The sequence below is a fragment of the Heterocephalus glaber genome, unplaced genomic scaffold (genome assembly GCF_053883595.1).
Source record: "Heterocephalus glaber isolate CG9 unplaced genomic scaffold, H.glaber_assembly_v1.0 deba00001662, whole genome shotgun sequence".
Taxonomy (NCBI): Eukaryota; Metazoa; Chordata; class Mammalia; order Rodentia; family Bathyergidae; genus Heterocephalus; species Heterocephalus glaber.
The window spans coordinates 3,788,447-3,809,173 of record NW_028258403.1 but is presented as its reverse complement, the minus strand read 5'-3'; the positions used below and the strand labels follow the sequence as shown (position 1 = coordinate 3,809,173).

The following is a 20,727-nucleotide window of genomic DNA, read 5'->3' as shown; positions in this document are numbered from 1 at the left end:
ACTGTATCTGATTCACCTGAAAGTTCTACAACTTAACACAACGTTGGGCACCAAGGACGCACCCAATAAATGTTTGCTGAATGAATGAATAAATACCTGAGGGCTTAGGTTCTACCGCGGGGCCAGATTCTGGGTTCCAGTTCACCTTTAGAAGGTCAACCTCCCTCCAGTCCCTTCCCCCATAATCAAGTCTAAACTGGTTCCGGCGCAGTGATAAGCCTACACGGTTCTTAGTGCTTAGGAACTTGGCTTGCTCTAATGATCTGTATTAGGCATTTGCAGACAGGGCCCTTCATAGAATTAGGGCCAAGTTGTAGGTGAACTCTAGGAGCGCCAAACATTTCCTCTAAGCGAGGTATGATGGCCAAAAAGAACCGGAACCATTTGACGAGCTAAGTGGTCCGCCGTTAAATCTCTCCCCTTCTTCCTCTCACAATACTGTATCTCTAGGCCAGAGCAGAAGGCGGAAATGGGGTAGAAACGATACACGTCTCCAGTCCATTGATTGATCCATTGCGCAGACTCATTAACTACCTCTGGCTGTAGTTCGCATTCTGTGGATGCAGTCTGCGTCTGCGCATTACTTGTCATGTGACTTAACATAGCCATAGCCCTGCTCAAATTGGCACGCCGGGGAGGGCGGAGCTGGGCTGTGTTAGTGCGCTTGCGCAAAAGCTACATCCGTTGTGGACGTCGGATCCGCCAGGAGTTGAAGGAACGCGGCCCGGACTATTCGTTTTATAGCTATGTCTGCCTCAGTAGTGTCCGTCATTTCGCGGTTCTTAGAAGAATATTTGAGCACCACTCCGCAGCGGCTGAAGTTGCTGGACGCGTACCTTCTGTATATATTGCTGACCGGAGCGCTGCAGTTCGGTTACTGTCTCCTCGTGGGGACCTTCCCTTTTAACTCTTTCCTCTCAGGCTTCATCTCTTGTGTGGGGAGCTTCATCCTAGCGGGTAATTCTATAAGTAGTCCCAATACTGATGCGTTACTTTGGTGCTCAGTTTTCCTCTCACAGTATTCTTCGTTGTTTTATATCACAGCCGCCGCCCTCTGAATGTCTGCATGACACTTTTATTATGAGGGAAAATTGAGGCTCAGAAAGGTTGTCATGTGCCTCATACCAAATAGCTGCCGAGGAGTTGGAGTTTAGCTAAAGAACCCCCCTTCGTGTTACTGCCCAACCTGGTGATACTTCATATTGGTCCAGAGAAACCCCTTGAAGTTCCACTTAATTTTAACACAGCCTTAAAGTTGGCAGACTTTTAAATGATAAAAAGCTAACCCTGAATCGTCTCTTTCGTACCGGCCTGAGCACTACTAACCTCTGGTGAAATATTTTAATGAAAGCGTGAGAAATACAAATGTAAATGTTTTGCTGTTCGAGTACTTGATTTTGATTTTTAGCTGCTTCTGCTTATTTCTTGTGGGTGAAGCTAATCTTAGCATATTCCATTATCTTGAGTTCTAATTTTACTCACATGAATTGGTTTTAATTTTTTTTTTTTGCGGTACTGGGGGGGGTGTCTCTTTTTCTAATTCTCAGCATTTGATAACCTTGTAAACTACTCTATTAAATGAGCACTTTCTCTATAAATGTTTGCCAAAATCTCACCATTCTTGCCCAACAAGATTAAGTGAATAGATTAGCCCAGGAGTGTTAGCCAGTCTGCTTTATAAGTGGCCAATCTGTGGGAAATCAATTGCTATTTCACTTTGAAAACATAACAAGTACACCCTGTGCTGTCCTGCACCCTTACTCGCAGCACTGAGGGAGGCTGAGGCAGGAGGAATGCAAGTTCTGGTCCTGCCTGGACAATTGAGTGAGATCTTTCAAAATTAAAGAGTTGGGGATGTAGCTCAGTGCAAAGATCCTGAGTTCATTGCCTAATACGGTGAAGAAATAATTTTCTGTGTGGTCGCTATTAATCAGGGCATCAGTTGTATTGAATTGAATACAAGGTATTATGGTAAATGCTTTGGGGCTTCATTAGCTGTATGTTCCTTGTCCACAGAGTTTACATTCTGGCTGGGGGCACAGACAAAATGCAATGTTAGAATTTTTTGGAGACTTCATTTGGAGTTTGCCATGCTTAAAGTTAGATCGGTAGAATGCATTTTCCATATTCACATTGCTAGTTCAGACTCACCAGAGATACTTTTACTTCTCAGAATTTAAAATAGGCCTAAGGGCTGGTTGACCTGTGCCCTAGCTGGCTCTGGAGTTGCTGAATTAGTCTGTTTATTGGATATTTAATTATGATCTTTGAGTTTTGTGCTAGAGCACTTAAGACCTGGTTCCCTGTGGAAACTTCTTAGCCTTCAGGATATGTTCATTATCAGCTAGATTGAATATACTGTACTTCTGCTGTACATGCCTAGCACTATTCATAACTAAAAATTTTAGTAGCCAACCAGAAGGAATAACTTTAATGAGAACCACTGATTAATTTTTTTTTTTTTTTTTGGTACTGGGGATTGAACTGGAGTCCTTGAGCTTGAGCAGCAGGCGGTGAAACCACTGAGCTAAATCCCCGGCCCCACTGATTAATTTTTTAAAAATGATTTTTGTTTCCAGATATGGAAGAGTAGTAACAGGTTGGGGCCTGAAAACTAATTTTAAAAAAAGAAGCCTGTGCTGGGGATTTAGCTCAGTGGTTCTGCCGCCTACCTGGTGAGCTCAAGGACCTGAGTTTGATCCCCGGCACCAAAAAAAAGAAAAAAGAAGCCTTAGACTGTATTGTATGGCCCAGGCCTGTAATCCCAGCAGTCTGGGAAGCTGAGGCAGGAAGAGTCAAAGTTTCGAACCCATCCTGAGCAACTTTTGGACTTAGCCAGATCCTGTCTGAAAATAGAAAAATGGGCTAGTGGTGTAGCTCAGTAGGAAGACCTTGAATTTAATCCCCACTACTGGGGATGAGTGGCGACGCCTCTCCATGCTGAAGTCACCCTAGCTTCATAAGTCTTAAGGGTAAGAATGAATTCAGGGAAGAGCTGGTTGTGGCAGCACTGGGAGGCTGAGGCAGGAGGATTGCTGCGAGTTTGAGGCTAGCCCGAACTGCTACTTAGCGGGACCCTGTCTGAAAACAAAACAAAACAAAACAAACTTCAGGGCAAAATGAAAAACAGTGGTTTGCTGCAGAATGGGCATGAACTACTTAATAGGTTAATGTGGAAAAGCCAGACGTTTTGAGCAGGTAACTTGGTTATGCCAAGATGGCAGGCTTTGTTCTTTCCAATAGGGAGTAGATGGCTTGTTATTAAAGAGAATGTTTAGTGATGAAACATATTAGTAGTGAGATTGATAAAGGGGATTGAGATTTCCAGATCTCTTAGGTAGCAGGTTATAGGGCCAGAGAAATAAAAGTGGCTTCAGGTGTTTTCCTCCTTGGGGAAGCACTCAGAATGGTCCAGTGTTTGACATACTGTTGCAGACTTTCCTACAGTATATAGCCTCTGACAAAACTAGTTTGTCCTAAGCCCCTGGTAATGAAATTATTTGCCTTTATACCAAGAAAGATGAGAAAGCACCAAAATCTCCATGTGTTTTGTGCCCAGGCAGACATGGAGAGTGCCTGCTGTGAGACCTAAAGTTCCAATACAGTTTTCATAAGAAACATGTCAGCAGGGCCTGTCCTGATTGTGTGTTAAGCATGTCCATGATAGGACCAAGCACGCCTTCCTTATTGAGGAGCAGAGAATAGTGGGAAAGTGTTGAAGACATAAACACAATGTCAGCTAAATAAAACAAGAAGGCTGTTTTGGTAATAAAAGATCAAAAGACCAAACAAATAAAATAACATAAAGTTAAAGTGGCTTCAGGAAAAAAAGGACTTATGATGATTCATTGTTGGCTCAGAAAGTTATCATCTGTATTTCTTTTGACAGCATTGAATTTATTAAATCCTACCTCTCTTGCTAGTCCAGATCTGGATACTGATTTTAATGGGAAATTTGCAATTTGGATGCTTATCCTTTGTTCTGATGGTTGGGAGAGGAAATCTTGTACTTGGTGTTGGTGCTGAGGTTTCTAACTTTTTCAGGTGGTGTTATTTTGTTGGAAGAGAATGAAAGAGGCCAGTTTGGCTGGAGAACAGGAATTTTAGGAGATTATGTTGGAGGATTAGGTGGTGCTGGATGCTGGAGCTCCAGGTATCAGGCCAAAGAATTTGGTGTATAGGTTATAGGAGAGCATCTGAGATTTTTTTTCTTTTTTTGAACAAAGAAGACTTAAAATTGGTGTTAGTATGTAGGATGAATTGGGAGGAGGGGTTCTTTAGTCTGATTCCCTACTTTCTTTTTGGTAGTTTATTTTCCCTCTGTGTGTGTTAATTTAGCATATGCTCTTTGAAAATAGTACATTTAAAACCAATTTAGAACACTGCTACATTTTTAAAAAGCCTGTTATTTGAGCCCAATAGTATGAAAACGATCTGTTTTTTTCTTTTACTTCATGGCTGAAAGATGACTCGTGATTTCAGGAAGGAACTAGAAAATTGCCAGCAAGGGATGGAGAATATATATCACATCGCAGTATCTTTTTTTTTTTTTTTGATCAACAGTACAGTAGTGTTTAAAAAGACCTCAGAGACAGAATACTTTTATTCTTCCTGACAAATTTCAGACATCCTCAGCAGCTGACTGTGTGTCTTGTGGTTAAATATTATAGAAAGACAGCTGTCCCTTTTTGAGAGTAACATTCAAGTGTTGGCAGCTCTTTAGTTCCCTTTTTTACCTAACTTAAATCTGTGCTCATTTAAAGTTCTATTTAGGAGAGAGAAATGGAAACAAGACTGTCTTTAAAATAAGTCTTGAAATCAGTTTAGTTTTTTTGTTTTTGTTTTTATTTTTTAGTGGTGCTGGGGATCAAACCCAGGGCCACACACATGGTAGGCAAGCACTGTATGTTGAGCTATGTCTCCAGCTCTTGAAATTAGTTAAGTCATTTTATAACTTCTGTCTGTTGCCCGGGGATTTAGCTCAGTGGTTCCGCTGCCTGCCTCAAAAGTGCAAGGTCCCGAGTTCGATCCCCAGTACCAAAAAAATAACTTCTGTCTGTTCTGTTCTCTAACCTATGAAGCAATTTTGGCTTTTAAAATTAAAAGTTTTTGTAATTAGTTTACAAATCCAAAGGGAATTTGAATTTGAAAGGCAAGTAGACTTAACCCAGAGTGTTTTCTGTCATAATGGAGTTACTGGGTCCTATGGACTGGGTCCAGCATTTCTTTTGGAATTTTCTATCATATTTATGGGTCCTAACATCTCCATTGCTGCTAAGAGACTGGAAGTGCGCCATCTTGCACTTGGTTGTCTTATTTCTAAATATCTTCGTATGCATTGCTGCCTCTTCATCCTCAGTGCCTCAGGCTCTCAGTATCTCTTTATTTAGACTTCTGTAGTCCTCCTCACTGGCTTTCAGCCTCTGGTGTCTCTCTCCTAGTCCATCTTGCACTTGTTTGCAGGCCTGTACGCTTGATTTCACTTGCAAATCTGATTGTGTCACTCCCAACATCTCTCTGGTTCGCAAATAAGGTTAACAGATTATCATGGCACACAGATTTTTTCACGATCTGGCCTTAGCAATATCTCCATCTTTTTCTCTTGCCTCTGCCTCCTCTGTACTTTATGCTCTAGCATCACTGAGCTTTTGCCATTCCCTGAACCATTCCATAATTGCAAGCTTTGTTTTACCTTTGACTGTCTTCAAAATTCCTTCATTTCTTAGACTTCTCAACTCAAGTATTTCTTCCTTTGGAACCCTGTCGCGACTTTCCCAGTAGATCCATGTCTTCTGTATCCCTGCTTCACTCTGTGAGTGTTGGGGGGAGGGGTTTGAGGGAGAGAAGTGGGACATTTGTACAGTATTTGTTGCACTGCCTGTCTTCCCTCTGGAATCTGAGCCCTTGAGGGCAGGGGCTTTCATCTCTGCAGCCTCCGTCCCTAGCACTATGTATCTTAAAGTGTGAGCATGCATATAGGATTACTGAGCAAGTAAGTGTCAGGTTTTCTGCCAGGGTGCTAGAGATTGAACTGGTGAAGCTCATAGACATAGTCCCTACCGTCACAGAATAGAGTCTAGTGGGAAACTACAGGCAAATAACGATGGATGTAGTGCTGATGGAGATTTTGGGTAAGAGTTGGAATTTGGTGGATACCCAACCCTGCCCAGTGATTGTGCAGTAATGCTTCCCTAATATGTTTGTTTTCTCAAAATATGCTTCATAACTTCACATGCTTTTCTCCATTTCCTTTTTCTGTATTCTCAGTTGATGATCTTGTTTTATTTTTTCACTAAAAAAAATAGAAGTAGATAGGAATCCCTTTTACCTTCCACTGAATTACAGCAGCTCACCTCCACCTGTAGCCATACTTCTGACTGAATTCCCACTGTGGTGGAGGATGTGTTTCTTCCTTGTCAGCATCTAGCTCCACTTCTGAGAGAATCCAGTTTTGCTCACTGAGGGACTTCTGCACCATTGGTTTCTTTTCCCTACTGGATCATTCTCATCATTTTAACATGCTGTAATATTGTTCAATTTTTAAAAAATTTCATTTGACTCCAGACACTACTCCCATTTCTTCTGCATCACGGAATTCTTGAAAGAATAATCTGGTTACCGTTTCTAATTTCTCACTTTCCATTCATCCTTAACCTACTTTTGGTCGTGGTCTGTCTCCCCCGCTTCCCCAAAACTATTCTTGTCATGTTGCCAAATCTAATGGTCATCTACCTCACTTACCTGACTGCTTAGCAACGCTTAGCATTTAACACGGTTGCTTCCTTCTAAGTGAAATGCACTGCTTGCTTTTTTTTTTTTTTTTAATAGCTTTTATAAACCTTTTTTGCTTGTTCCTTCTCATTGGTTTTCCCTTCCTGCTGTTTGTGCTAGGTGCTTTTTTCTCTGAAAGCATGGTTCAAGATCCTTTCACTTTATATTTCTTTACATAGGTGAATTTCAATAATTTATACCTATAACCCATTGAATAATCTATACCTACAGTGTCCACATTTATAATTTTATTTTATTTTTTTATTAGTTCTTTTATTGGTACATTTTAGGTATACAATTTGTTTACATTTATCATTGGGTGTTTGTACCTGTACATGATATGAAAGACACAATAAGCCTGGGCCATTCTCTCTTTTTTTTTTTTTTGGTACCGGGGATCGAACTCAGGAATTTACAATTGTGCAGCAGGTGGCGGAACCACTGAGCTAAATTCCTGGCCCACATTTATAATTTTAGTTTGAACCCATTCTCTCAATTCTAGCTTAGTCCACTTGCCAGCTTTAGTATCTCTTCTTGACGTCTGCTGTATCCCTTCAAATTAACATGTCCTACATGGAACCTTTCTGCTCAACTATCTGCCCCTTTACAAGAAAGTAGGCAATACCAACATTGATTGAGTTGTTGAAGCCAGATGTTTAGGAGATTTCTCTTATCCCTTGTTTTCTCTTGTCTCTCACATCCATTTTATCAGCAAGCTCTGTCTTCTTCCAAATGTAGCCTGTATCTCCTCACTTGTGTCCATTTTTACTACCATTCCCTTGTAGTCTATGGCTTTGAAGTAATTTCTCTTCTTTAACCCTGCAAACTGTTCTTTACACTGCAGTTCTAGCAACCTTCGAAATATAAGTCAGTTATATTTCTTAGTTACTCAACTCTTGAAATACTGTCCTGTTGCACTTAGAACTACATTCAAACACTTTTCTGAGGCTTTCAAAGCCCCACAGGTTTGTCTTCTTCCTCTGATTACTAATGTCTGGTTAGTCTGACTTGTTATACCTAGAACATGTCAAGACTGTTCTTACTGTCTAGAATTCTCTGTCCCCAGATCTTTGAAATACTAGTTTTAGGTAGCACCTTCTTAAAGAGGTTTTCTATGACCATTGAATAAAAAATAGCTTTCTCATCACTTTATTATCCTGTTTTATTATTCTCATTGTGCATATCATTACATGATATTTTCTTGTTTATTTATTTACTTAGAACATTTGCCATGTTTCTTTCCATAGACATGTAAGTTTCTTAGAAGCCAGACTCTTGTCTTTTTTGTTTTGTGCCTTGTTCCTCATACCTGGAATGATGCATAACTTGTAGTAGATGCTCAGTAAATATTTTGTGGAATGAATGAACATTTAAAGAGATAGATTAAATTAGAACTGCTAAAATGGAACAGTTTGCAGGTAGTAAATTTCTGTCTTTGGATGCACTCAGGGAGACACTCAAGACTCTTTGTGAAGAAGCTTTTTGAAGAGGCAAGGTTCTTTATCTTTTTTGTTCCCAGTGTATCTGAGGGATGCGACACCTTTATTCTCCTGGGGGTGGCTTATTATATCCTGTAAAGGGTGAGTATACTTTGGAAATCTTCCCAGTGATTCTTATGGCCTCTCCACCTCCTGCTTTGAGTATTTTATGCATCAGTGGAGTGCTGATCTTTATGCACTCACTCCAGGTCTTTTTTTTTTTTTGGTACCAGGGATTGAACTCAGGACCTTGTGCTTGGGAGGCAGGCACGATGCCACTGAGCTAAATCCCTGGCCCACTCCAGGTCTTTTTTGTCCTTGTGGGATTCTGATTCTTATGTTGGCATTGTGATAACTTGTGTTACTGTGATCATGATGATAACATCCATTCATGACTTTATCTACCTACACAAAGATTTTTTTTCTTCTGTCCCCTAATTTGTCCCACAAACGCTACTTTACCTCCTGCTTTCTATTCCAGTAACCATCAGTAACATCTTAGTGTCTCTTTCTCTGTATTTTAAAAGTAAGATTCCAGCTAAAAGAAATGACCAAAGAATTACATATATCATTATAAATAAAATATTTTTAAAAAGATATAGAATGGAGTAACTGTTTTGGCTTTTTTTTTTTTTTTGGTACTGGGGATCGAACTCGGGTCCTTGCACTTGTGGGGCAGGTGGCGGAACCACTGAGCTAAATACCTGGGCCTGTTTTGGTTTTTTCATTTAGTAAAAGTGAGTAGCTTTACGTTGGTGTATAAAGAATTTACCTTATTTTCTAAAATAATTGCATGGGATTTTGTTGCATGTCTGGAGCATAATTTAATCCCTTTGATCATTTTTTTTCAACTTAACAAACATGCTATTCGAATGTTCTGTAACGTAACATTCCTTAGTCAAAAGGTAAAAACATTTTAAATATTAATGGATATTTCTTGTTCCTTTCCCAAATGGAGAAACTGATCTGCACTTCCCACAGCAGGATTTTAATTGGTTGCCCTTGCTGCAATCAGTGTCCTTGTTTGGGAGGGTCTGGATGCCTGAAGAGATCAGTGGCGTGCCCACAGTGTTTATATGTTTAAGCATAATGAGAACTGTTTCTATGGTGATGGACTCTGGAGAACTAGTCTGATAGATTTCTAACCTTTGGTTTTGATTTTAGTTCATTGCCCTTTCTTTGTTAGTGATAGAATGGATGTTAGCCTGAAGCAAACTTGAGTTTTCTTAAGTAGTGTTATTTATCACAGGCATTGTTGTATTTTGGAAAAGTGTGCTCCTGGAGCTTCCTTTTCAAGTCACTGATGACTGTTGTGAATGTGCCATGTTAGACTCTTCAAGGTTATATAAATGTGGCAGTGGAGAGTTCTGTCAAGTTATATAACTTAGGTCTCCTGCCTTTTTTGAGACAAGCACCTGCTAGAACTTTATATGAAAGATAGTTTAACTACAACTATGAGGTCCACAGGGATGAACATTTATACTCTCTGCTGTCCATTATGCATATATTCTATTAGAAAATAATTCATTTTTTTAATAACTTTTGCCATTCAGCCCAGCTCTTTTCTTATTGTGTCAGTTACACTTCCATCTAGTAAGTTGGCAGAGGTGGTTTGTTTTAAAGAAACATTTAAATCATGAGATAAGAGAGTTTTTAGGGTTTTTTTGGGCTTTTTTCTTTTGTTTATGTATTTTTGTTTTTGTTTTTTTTGGTATCGAGGATTGAACTCGGGTCCTGGCGAAACCACTGAGCTAATAAATTCCCAGCCCCTGCTTATGTAGTTTTTTCCTTCTTAAGCCTCAGGTTTTTAGTCTAACTCTTGAGAAGTTAGGTTTTTTTCCTTTAATTCTCCTTTAACAGACATTTAAGAATGCAAAACGTGGGCTGGGGATTTAGCTCAGTGGTTTCGCCGCCTGCTGCCTGCTGCGCAAGCGCAAGGACCCGAATTCAATCTCTGGTACCAAAAAAAAAAAAAAGCAAAACTTAAGCCTACAGCTTGATGAGTTTGATATACCCTGAGACGATAATATTAAGTGAAATAAATTAGACAAACTTAAATATTTAATGGTTTCTTTTAGAGAAACCCAAAGTATAAATAAAGAACAAAATAGGATAGATAATAGGTAGTAGGGAGATCTTTTTCAGTGGAAAGGGGAATTAGAGATGGAAGGAGGCGGGCGGTAGGGAGAGGGGAGGGAAAGGGGGTGAAAAAAAGAATTGGGAGGCCCGGGGATTTAGCTCAGTGGTTTCGTTGCCTGCTGCGCAAGCGCAAAGGCCCAAGTTCGATCCCCGGTACCAAAAAGAAGAATTGGGAGAAAAAAAATGGAGCTAAAGCTTATACAAATGGAAGGAGGCCTAGAAATGGAAGGAGCAAGGAGGGTGAGTAGGGTTAGCAGTCGAAAAAAGAAATTAAGATATGTTATGTACATGTACCAGCCCCTCATGATAAATGCAGTCTTTATGTACTCCAAACATGTACTAATAAAAATAAAAATTTATAAAAAGATAAATTCACCGATCTACTATCCAGATCAAGATATAAGAGTATTACTAGCACACCAGAAAACTCCTTGCACATATGCAGTCATTTCAGGGTACATTTGTTGTGTCCTAGGATATATGTGTGTTCATTAGCAGCCGTACTTGTTTTATACATTTAGACAGTGATTTTTATGTTTTACTTCTTGTACAGTGTGCCTGAGAATACAGATCAACCCACAGAACAAGGCGGATTTCCAAGGCATATCTCCAGAGAGAGCCTTTGCTGATTTTCTCTTTGCCAGCACTATCCTGCACCTTGTTGTCATGAACTTTGTCGGCTGAATTGTTCCCATTCTTAAGAAGACTGGAAAAATGTAAGTGATGGTCATAGTCCTTGTCCTATTATGTTGATTTTAGGAAGAGAAATTAGATGGGGCTAGTTTTGATCAAGGTTAGCAGGATTCCCATATTAACTACTAAAACACTTGCAGAATTTTCCAGTGCTCTTCAAAGTATGCATCAATATTATAATTCATCAGTGCTACTGCTGTTGTTCATTGTCTTCTTCTTTTTTTTTGGTACCAGGGATTGAACTCTGGTCTTTGTGCTTGCGAGGCAGGCAAGTTAAATCCCCGGCCCCTGGTCGTTGTCTTCTTAACTGTTTTGGAAATGTTGCAATAACTGAAAATAAGTGTTTGTAATTAATACATTAATTTCTGCATCAATAACTGTGAAAACAACTCAAATTTTTGAAGAACATAAATTGTAAGTTTTGCCTTTGGATTTGCTCTTAAACTTCTTTCTGATTTTAATCTCAGATGACTTTAAATGCTGAGTCATTGTCCTCATAGTACCTAGTATAGCACTTATGTCTGAGCAGCATACAGTATAGGTTGAATGAATGAGTGTGACCATTTGCTAATTGTGTCCTACACTGAAATTAATGGGGAAGTTGGATTAACTTGGGAGATTTTAAAACATAAGGTATGGTGCCCTTTGGTTCATTTGCTGTTTTACTTTGGCTAGCAGTGAAGCTATTTTTTTTTCCCAAACAAATTCTTATATATAATTCTGGCTAAAAAACAAAACAAAACAAATAAAAAGAAGTAGAGCTAGAGCTGTTTTGATTGGCAGAAATTGAAAGGTCCTGTCTGCTTGGCCTCCATTGTGGTATGCCCTCTTCTTCATCCTTCCCTCCCAAGTGGAATCCTATAGCTTTAATAAGTATGTGGGTGTTTTCCAAACTATGGCAGTACTATTGCTTTATATATGAGAAAACAGACCCAGAACAATCCAGTAGCCTTTCCCAGCGGCAGAGTTACGTGGTTGCAGAAGTAGTGTCTTTGTCAGTGGTATTCTCGGCCTAGTGCTCATACAGCTTAATAATGAATGCATGCACCCTTTTCTTTGCCTTTGCACTACAAAATTTAGCATTACCAGGTGGTAGAGAAAAGAGAACCTTCCAAAATAACATTCTATTTGAGGGAAGAATATCCCAGGACCAACCTCTTCCTGTCACTGTGTTTAAGGCTATAATTTTTCATTAATCCACAGAAGTCTAACACAGGAGTTAGAGCAACCATGTGCAAAGTGCTGTAGTGACAGTGACTGAACTTCATTTTCTGGCATGAATTAATCAGTTATAAAGTTACATAAAATCCTTTCCTTTGATACTATCTCGAGAACATTTCTGTTCAGCTAAGATTTCATTTTTAGTAGTAGTAAGTTGGCAGAGATGGTTTATTTCACTGAAAAAATTTGAGTGAACTACCTCATTCCGTTATCCTAATATAGTTTAACTCTTTGGAGTCTGGTTAAGACTTGAATTTTCCTTTCCCTGTCCCTCCTTTTTGGCAGTTACTGGGAATTACTTGTCCCTGGGAATACAAAGAAAAGTAAAATGTGGCTCCTGCCTTTAAAAGTGGACAGTCTAGTAGGGGAGAAGACATGTAAACATAACAATTAAAATACAGTGTGGTCAGAGCCTCACCAGAGATCTGAACTACGCGCTTTTGGAAACAGAGGAGGGAGGGACTGTATTGTCTGGGAGCTGGGCAGTAGCTGAGTTGTGTGGCCAGTGGATGACAGCTCTTACCAAGTACTAGTTAACTGTTCCAATAGATAACCTTGAGTGCAGGTAGAAAACTGACCCTCCAACATTGACTTTCTTATTCTTGCAAATAGTATAGCTCTTGGCCTCTCTGATAGAGACTACTGGAAAGGCTGTAAGTCTTCTGATTGCCTTTCTCTACATTTCTGAAGTTCTTTTTTTCTAGGTGAGTCATGGTGTATACTTAGGAAGGGGATAGAGCAAACATTTCAAGGATATTCTTTAACCTCAGAGAGATACCAAATCATGGAAAGTTATTTCCTACGATCATCATGATTGGAGAAGGACTCTGCTGCAGAGACTTTAGTATTTCAAAGTTATGACAAAAACAGACAAAAAAAAGCAGCCTCAGCAGAAACTGTACTGCAGACCATATTAATATCCTAGAACCACCTGTTCAGCTGGGAATTATGGGCCCAAGGAACAACAAAATCTTCCAGTCCCAGATTGCAGTGTTAAATCATCCCATAGAAAGCAGTATGTTTATAGAAAAATACTCTCTTGGGGACTGCCCAGAGTGTTTTTCTTCATTTGACATATACTACCCTGTCGTGCTCTTAGTTTATTAAATATACATTTATTTGTCCCTTTTATGTGGTTTTAACTCAACCATATGTAGTGTGCCAAAACGTGTTAGAAATAGTTTCCCGGTGAATTCACAATAATATTTATACCAACTCAGAAGATAGAATAAAACAGATTGAATATTCTCCATATTTTCCAACTGAATGTTGGATATAAAAAAATAAACATCTGTAGTGTAACTGGTCTTGTGTGAATTTGAGGGTGACATTTAAAACCAGGGCCTATTCTGGAAAAGGCAGATCAGAAGAAAACGGTATTTAGTTAAAAAATAAATATAGAGGAAGTAAGGAAGTTTTTTTGAGACAGAGTTTCACTGTAGCCCATGCTGGCCCCAAACTCGCATTGATCCTCCTGCCTCAGTCTCCTGACTGCTAGGATTATAGGCATGCCCCACCATGCCCAGCTTAGAAGCAAGAAAGTTAATATATATTGAGTGTTCATGGTGTATCATGCTTTTAAGTGATTCTTGTTCTGTATCTCATTTCATATAGACTATAAGTGTGGTGGCACACGCCTATAATCCCATTGCTCAGGAGGCTGAGGCAGGAGGATCTCCATGAGTCTGAGGCCAGCCTGGGCTATATAGTGAATTCAGAGCCAGCCTGTACTACACAGCAAGGCCTTGTCTCAAATTAGCTTCATAAAAACAGGCTTGCTATAACCCCCCCCCCCCCCCCAAAAACAACAAAAAAACCCAGGTTTGCTATTCTCACTGGCCAGGAACTGAGGTTAGGAGAATTTTGCTAGAAATCATGTAACTAATCTCCTCATCCATTCTGGCTTCAAAAAAACTATGTTCATACCCTATTTTTTTTTTTTTGGTACCGGGGATCAAGCTCGGGTCCTTGTGCTTGCTTAGCAGGAGGCGAAACCACTGAGCTAAATCCCCGGCGCCATACCCTGTTTTTGCTCAAAGTTGTTTACTGTATGTATAACATTTGCCAATTGCAGAGTTAAGGAAGTGCATTTAAAAAGATACCTCAGGTGTTTTATCACTGTCCTTTATTTTTAGGTAACAACAACAAATACCCCTATATTTATTACCTGGAATTGACAGATTTTGAACAAATTAAACATAGAGTCAGCTGAAGTTGCCTTTGAATCCCTGTCTAGTCTTACTTTCCTGTAAGATTTGAATTTCATGGCAGTTTTGTTCAGCCAGGACTAGTGTAATATGCAGATCTATTATTATAACCTTTTCCAAATTTGAAACTTTGTAGTCTTCTGAAAACATATCCAAAGATAGCAGTTTGATAAACCCTGTAATAAAGGTTAACTGTTCTATCTGTTGGCAATACTGGTTACAGGGAGCTATCCAGGTGGTCAAGAATAGACTTAAGTATTTTTTAGATTATCATAAAAATGAAAATATAGGGGCCGGGGATTTAGCTCAGTGGTTTTGCTGCCTGCTATACAAGCACAAGGACCTGAGTTAGATTCCCGGTACCAAAAAAAAAAAGAAAATATAAAGTAAAAACATTCCTAGTATACCTCTGAGGCCTAAGAATCCATGCATACTTGAAATGATGATCAGTTTTGGCACTTAGGTGGCAGTAAACTTTTGAAAGAATGTGTGATGCCACAGCTCAGTAGATTCAAGTATTAAAAATATATATGCATTCTGAAATTATTTACTGTTTGTTTTTATGTGTTTCTTTGAAATTCTTTTCAAGCGTCAATCTATCTCAGATTTCTAAAGGGATGTGAGGAAAAGGGGGACAGAGCTATACTGGGTCATAGTTGGAAATCAAAGTTCCTGATACCTGAGCCCTGTGTCAGAGGGAAGATGAGCCAGGACACAGAGGGACAAACCATCCATGCTGAAGTGTTTTGTTTTTATAATGGACCAGTCCTTAAAATTCAGTGTTCAAGCCTGGCATAGTGGTGCACACCTATAGTTCCAGCACTTAGGAGGGTGAGGCAGGAGGATCCCCATGAATCTGGAGGCCAGCCTGGACTACATAGTGAGTTCAAGACCAGCCTGAACTACACAAGGAGAACCTGTCTCAAACGAAACAAAAACAAAGTTCAGTGTTCAGTCCTAGCTTGAACTAGGAGGCTACCGGTTGGGCAGAACATTTTAACTGTGACAGGCAGTACTATTTCCAAATATGCAATTGTGTTGGCTTTTTGAATTTTTATCAAAAATATAGTTAGTAATCTAGAGAATTTCCTCAGGAAAATAATCTTAATGTTATTATTTAAGCTGTACTGCCACCTGGTGGGTTGTACATTTCCTTTGCTGAGAGAATGTACTACCAGGCAAAAGAGAACTTGTTTGGGGAAAAAAACCACTGATCTTTGTGGTAAAACCTAGTTTCTTTCCAGTCATAGGAGGGCAGCAGAGGTTCAAGTAAGTTTAAACATTGAGTCAGGGGTTGCTTTACATCCTGGCCAGATGTGGGCGGTATTGAGCTAGGGACAAAGTGCACAGAAGGTTGGAGTGTCCTGAGACCCTGCGCCTGTTTCCAGCAGTTACAACATTATCGAGCTTGTAGGGTTCACTTACCTTCCACATTTATTTTACCTACGTTGAAAGTATGTGATTTTTTTACCATTCACCCTGTGAAGATAGATAAATAGTAGTATTCCTATTTTACAGTAGAAGTAATTGAACCTTGATGAACTGTAAGTTGACTTATCCAGGCCCTGAACTAATAAGAGACTGCCTGGGAACTTAATAATGGAGATTTGGACTCCAAACTTTGATATTTCTTGCTCTCTATTATGTTCAAGGACTTCTGCATGATGAACATATACATCTTCCAATTAGAGGGTTTTATTAAAAGTATTAAACTTGCTTTTTAAAAAAATGGAGATAATTTAGGAGAGATTCATAGGCTGACTCAAATGTTTCTGCCAAGTTGGGTATCCTTAACATGTGCAAGAGAAATGCAGGATAATGAAGATCAGGAGACTTGACTTTATCTGGTGAGGGTGACCCAGGACCCCGTCTTCTGTAGTGTGGAGATGTTCTGGGTCTGCATTGCCCAGTGAGGTAACCACTAGCCACATGTGGCTATTGAACATTTGAAATGTGGCTGAGAGACTCAGGAATTGCATTTTTCAATTCATTTCATTTTAACTAAATAGTCAGCTGTGGCTTGTGGCTATTGTATTGGACAGTATATTGCTGGCTGGACAGTACATTTGTCAATCAGCCTGCAATTTTCTCATCTCTAAAACGGGATGATTAATGTAGCTGATTGCTGAAGCTCCTTTCATTTTTAAAAATATTTATTTATTTATTTATTTATTTATTGACACAGGGTCTCACTTTGTAGTGCAAGCCAGCCTTCAACTCACTATGTAGCCCAGGCTGGCCTAGAACTCTGCAGTGATCCTCCTGCCTCAGCCTCCCCAGTGCTGAGGATAACAGGCATGCACCACCATGCCTGGCTGATCCTTTCATTTTTAGAAATATATGACCTGCACCTTCTAAAATTGCAGTGATACACACTGAGCTCTGAACTTGGAAATTTTGCAGAATAGTCTTTGATTCATATTACCTTCAATTTCTGTTTTAATTGGGTGTCCAGGATCCAATGAGATAGATTAGAAGGGAAATCAGCATTTGATCGTATCTGCCCAGTGCTAGTGTTTGAATAAAGATGGTGTGGGAGAAGAATACATATTCCAAATAGAAATAACCCTGCCTGGCATTATACTTTCTATCTATACAAAGAATAATTATTTTTTACAGTTCTTTCAGTTGTGCCTTGCTTTCTTTTATGATTAGAACAGACTGATCAAATGGTACTGTCTTTTCTGCATGGGTGAAATAGACTGCAGAAGTCCTTTTATCTTTTCTCAGTAGGTGTCGTATATTTTCTATGTCTATATCAGGGGAGGAGATTTTATTAGTCACTTTCCCAAAATTTTTATCCCCTGGTTAACAGTCAAAACCATTCTTTTAACTGTTTTTTTCCACTTTGTTGAACTAATACATCAAAGAATTCTAGGACCTCTGCTTTTGGAATAGTGTCTGGGAAATATATCTTTGCCTTAAAAGAAGGGAGCAGCAGATCTTTGAAATTAGGATTATCTGAAAACCACTATTTAAATTCTTATTCTCATGAGTCTGTTTTGCCTTTCATATGGATTGGTTTCAACATCTTAAATTTTTAAAATGTTTTAAGATCATAAAATCTTGAAATTGACTTCTGTATCAAACTGGGATTTCTTTTTTTTTTTGGTACTGAGGATCGAACTCGGGTCCTTGCGCTTGTGCAGCAGGCGGCAAAACCACTGAGCTAAATTCCCTGCCCCAAACTAGGATTTCTAATTCTGAATGTGTCAAAGCTTTGTTCACTGTAATAGCCCCTCCTACCATTAGAACTGATGGCTGTTAGAACTGATGCTATATTGGTCCATAGTCTATTGGCAGAGTGTTTGCTTTAACAAACTTGATAAAAGAGACGAGTTTTAATAGGCCTGCTTATTCTTGTTTAGCACTATGAACACTTTTTGCTCAATGACTTTGCTCTTTTATACATTTTTCACAATTCCATTGATACAAGAATGTTCTGCTGTTGTGTAGCATTTCTTTAAATGCCCGTGTTAGTTAAAAAAACATCATGGTTAGAAGTTTAAAGTCTTTCCTTTAAAGTCTGATGCTAGAATCTCTAGGTCACTTGAACCAGTACACAAGTAAGTTGGTGCCTTTTACCACCTGGGATAGGTAGCCTAGTTCTTCTGAAAGGTAGTGTTTCCCAACCTTTTTCAAGTCATGGCATACATGGAAGATTACAGCGTGTTTATGACAGACTGTGGGAAAGTTGGCTGCTTCTAGTGGGAAACGTGGGTGCTCCAGGGCCACAGCGCAGTCCTCTAGGTGGGAAGCTCATTCCGAGGGACTCAAAAGGAAGCCTGTATCATATTGGGAATGAACTACCTCACATTTTACAGATTCTAGTTTCATATGGCTCTAGCAACGATGTATCACTTCTCTTGGGGTTATTTTGCACCTTCTTATCAAAACTAATCTTTCAGTGAAAACTAAATTAAGCTGGGTGCAGTGGTGCTTGCCTATAATCCCAGTTACGTAGGAGACTGAGGCAGAAGGATCCCAAGTTTGAGGTCAGCTGAGGAGGAAAAAAAGGTATGTGAATGTAGCTGAGTGCTTGGGTAGAATGCATAGGGGCCCTTGGTTTGATCCCTAGTACCACAAAAACAACAACAAAAAACCAAAAGCCCCAACCAATAATATCTGTTTTTTTTTCTTCTGTTGCCCCCTTCCTTTATTCTTTTGGCCTTTCATTATATCTGAGATTGAGAATTTTTCTTTACTTTGTTTCTTGAATCCTTCCTCCCCCAAATTTGAAATCACTGCTTTATAAGCATTCTGGATCTAGAAAAGTTCTTTAGGCAAAACTGCAACCCCTTCACCTCAAAGAGTTGGTAGACCAGGGAGTCAGAGTGACTTCTGTAGTCATACTGATAGCTGATGATAGACCTGGAGTTAGAACTCAGGTTTCTCAGTTCCTGGTTAGTTTGCCTCGGTGGGCTCAGAATTCATTTTTGAACATTATGATCATCATCTGAGTCATCATCATCATTGTACTGGGGCTTGAGCACAGGGCCTTCACACTGAGCTGCATCCCAACTGCTTTATTTATTTTTCATTTTGAGACAGGATCTCACTAATTTGCTGATTTACCCAGGCTAGGCTCAAAATCACCATCTTCCTGCCTCCGCCTCCCAGAGTTCTGGGATTACAGATGTGCACCACTGTGCCTGCCTTGAACATTATTTTTATAGATAATACTCCAATTAAAATATTTTGTGAATAGTATTTACCTCCTTGTGGATGTTGTTCTAGTCTGGCTTAAATACTGTCCCAAATTTAGGAATCTCATAACTGTTTTGGGAGTTTAGAATTTAGATCAAAGGATTTAGGTTCCTTTCCTGTCTGCAGTATCATAAAACATTTTACCTTTCTATTTTTTAAAAATTTTTTTAGGTTCACCTCTTGATGTTCCCTGGATACGATTTGTTGAGATGGCAGTTTGTTGGACACATGGATGTTTCAGATTTGTACTCACTACCGACCCTGCTTTGGTGTGCAGCTGGGGGTCCCAGAAAAGTTTCCTCCGTCTGTGGCAGACCAGCTTTGCGATGAACATTTGTTCACACGACCTTTGCCTTTCTTTAAGTGTTACCTTTTACCCTCCAAATTAAAGAATTTCATGCCACTCTTCCCATGCCTCTGGCTTTGTTTTTATTTTTTTATTGGTGTTGAAATCTTTTTTCCCTTCAGTCTGGTGTACTAATAAAATAAACTATTTATGAGTTGGTAACTTACAGCAATGGACCTAGATCTTTGTTTTTCTTATGTGTATTTGAAGTTAATGACAAAACAGTGCTGAGACCCTAGAACAGTAGTGGAAAACCTGTGGCACGTGTGTTTGTTTTTCTTTTAAGACAAGAGATGTTAATGTATGAGCTGCTTTTTTCTAAACTAAAGCCTCTGTTCAGGTTTAGTTGCAGTGTTGGACTTTGTGAAAATAAGGGTTTGGGGTTGCAGTTTGGGCACTCATCTCTAAAAGTTTCGCCATCACTGCCCTAGGAGTTGGCAGGCCTTTGTCCTTTCCTGGAGCAGGAAATCCTTTACTAATCCTTCAGCTGTTTCAGGGGTCCCACTCTTCTGACAGTGCCTGCCTGCAATTGCATCAGTAAGTCCTAGGATAGGAATTGGACTGCGTGCTTTCACGTTTACATTTGTTTCAGCATGTTTTAGTGGTAAAAAGTAAAATATGTGTCTTGTAGGCAGTGTAAACTGCAAAAAGTGGGGATTGTGTGTATGCTGATGCGTAGGACATGAAATTCTCCAAAGCATCTTCAGAAAAGTTTTATTCTTGCAGTTATTTCAGAGGTTTCAATCCTCATTGGATAAATGAAGAATTCAAGTTCATATTTTTAACAGTCTTTTAAGATCAGAGTTCATGACAAAGGTTGGGTGGGACCAGGTATGATGACTTGCTCCTGTAATCCCATCTATCTGGAGGCTGAGGCAGGAGAATCTCATGTTTGAAGCCAGCCTGGCCAATGTGGTGTCTCAGACTATGACTTTTTATTTTAAAAAGGCTAAGGAATGTAGCTCTATGGCAGAGAAATTACCTAGCCCCAGTACTGGAGTATGGAGGGAGCTTAGGTAGAACATAGGTCTGTTGGCCAAAGTCAAGGCATATTTATTTGTGTGTAACATATGAGCAACCCTGTTTCCGTCATATATGCTGTAGAATTGCCATGTATGGGAGACAAGCTATGTTGAGAGGTGTGCTATTTGTACATAGCTGACTA

General features: G+C 39.5%; 1 protein-coding gene across 1 annotated transcript; it reads left to right on the top strand.

Annotated features, from left to right (window-relative positions):
- The first annotated feature begins 665 nt into the window (after positions 1-665).
- On the top strand, positions 666-19,624 carry Dad1 (defender against cell death 1). The gene is made up of 3 exons (XM_004865058.4): positions 666-957; positions 10,942-11,104; positions 19,388-19,624. Exons 1-2 carry the CDS (start codon positions 747-749, stop codon positions 11,070-11,072), a joined length of 342 nt encoding a protein of 113 aa, XP_004865115.1. The 5' UTR covers positions 666-746; the 3' UTR covers positions 11,073-11,104; positions 19,388-19,624.
- The last annotated feature ends 1,103 nt before the right edge of the window (positions 19,625-20,727 follow it).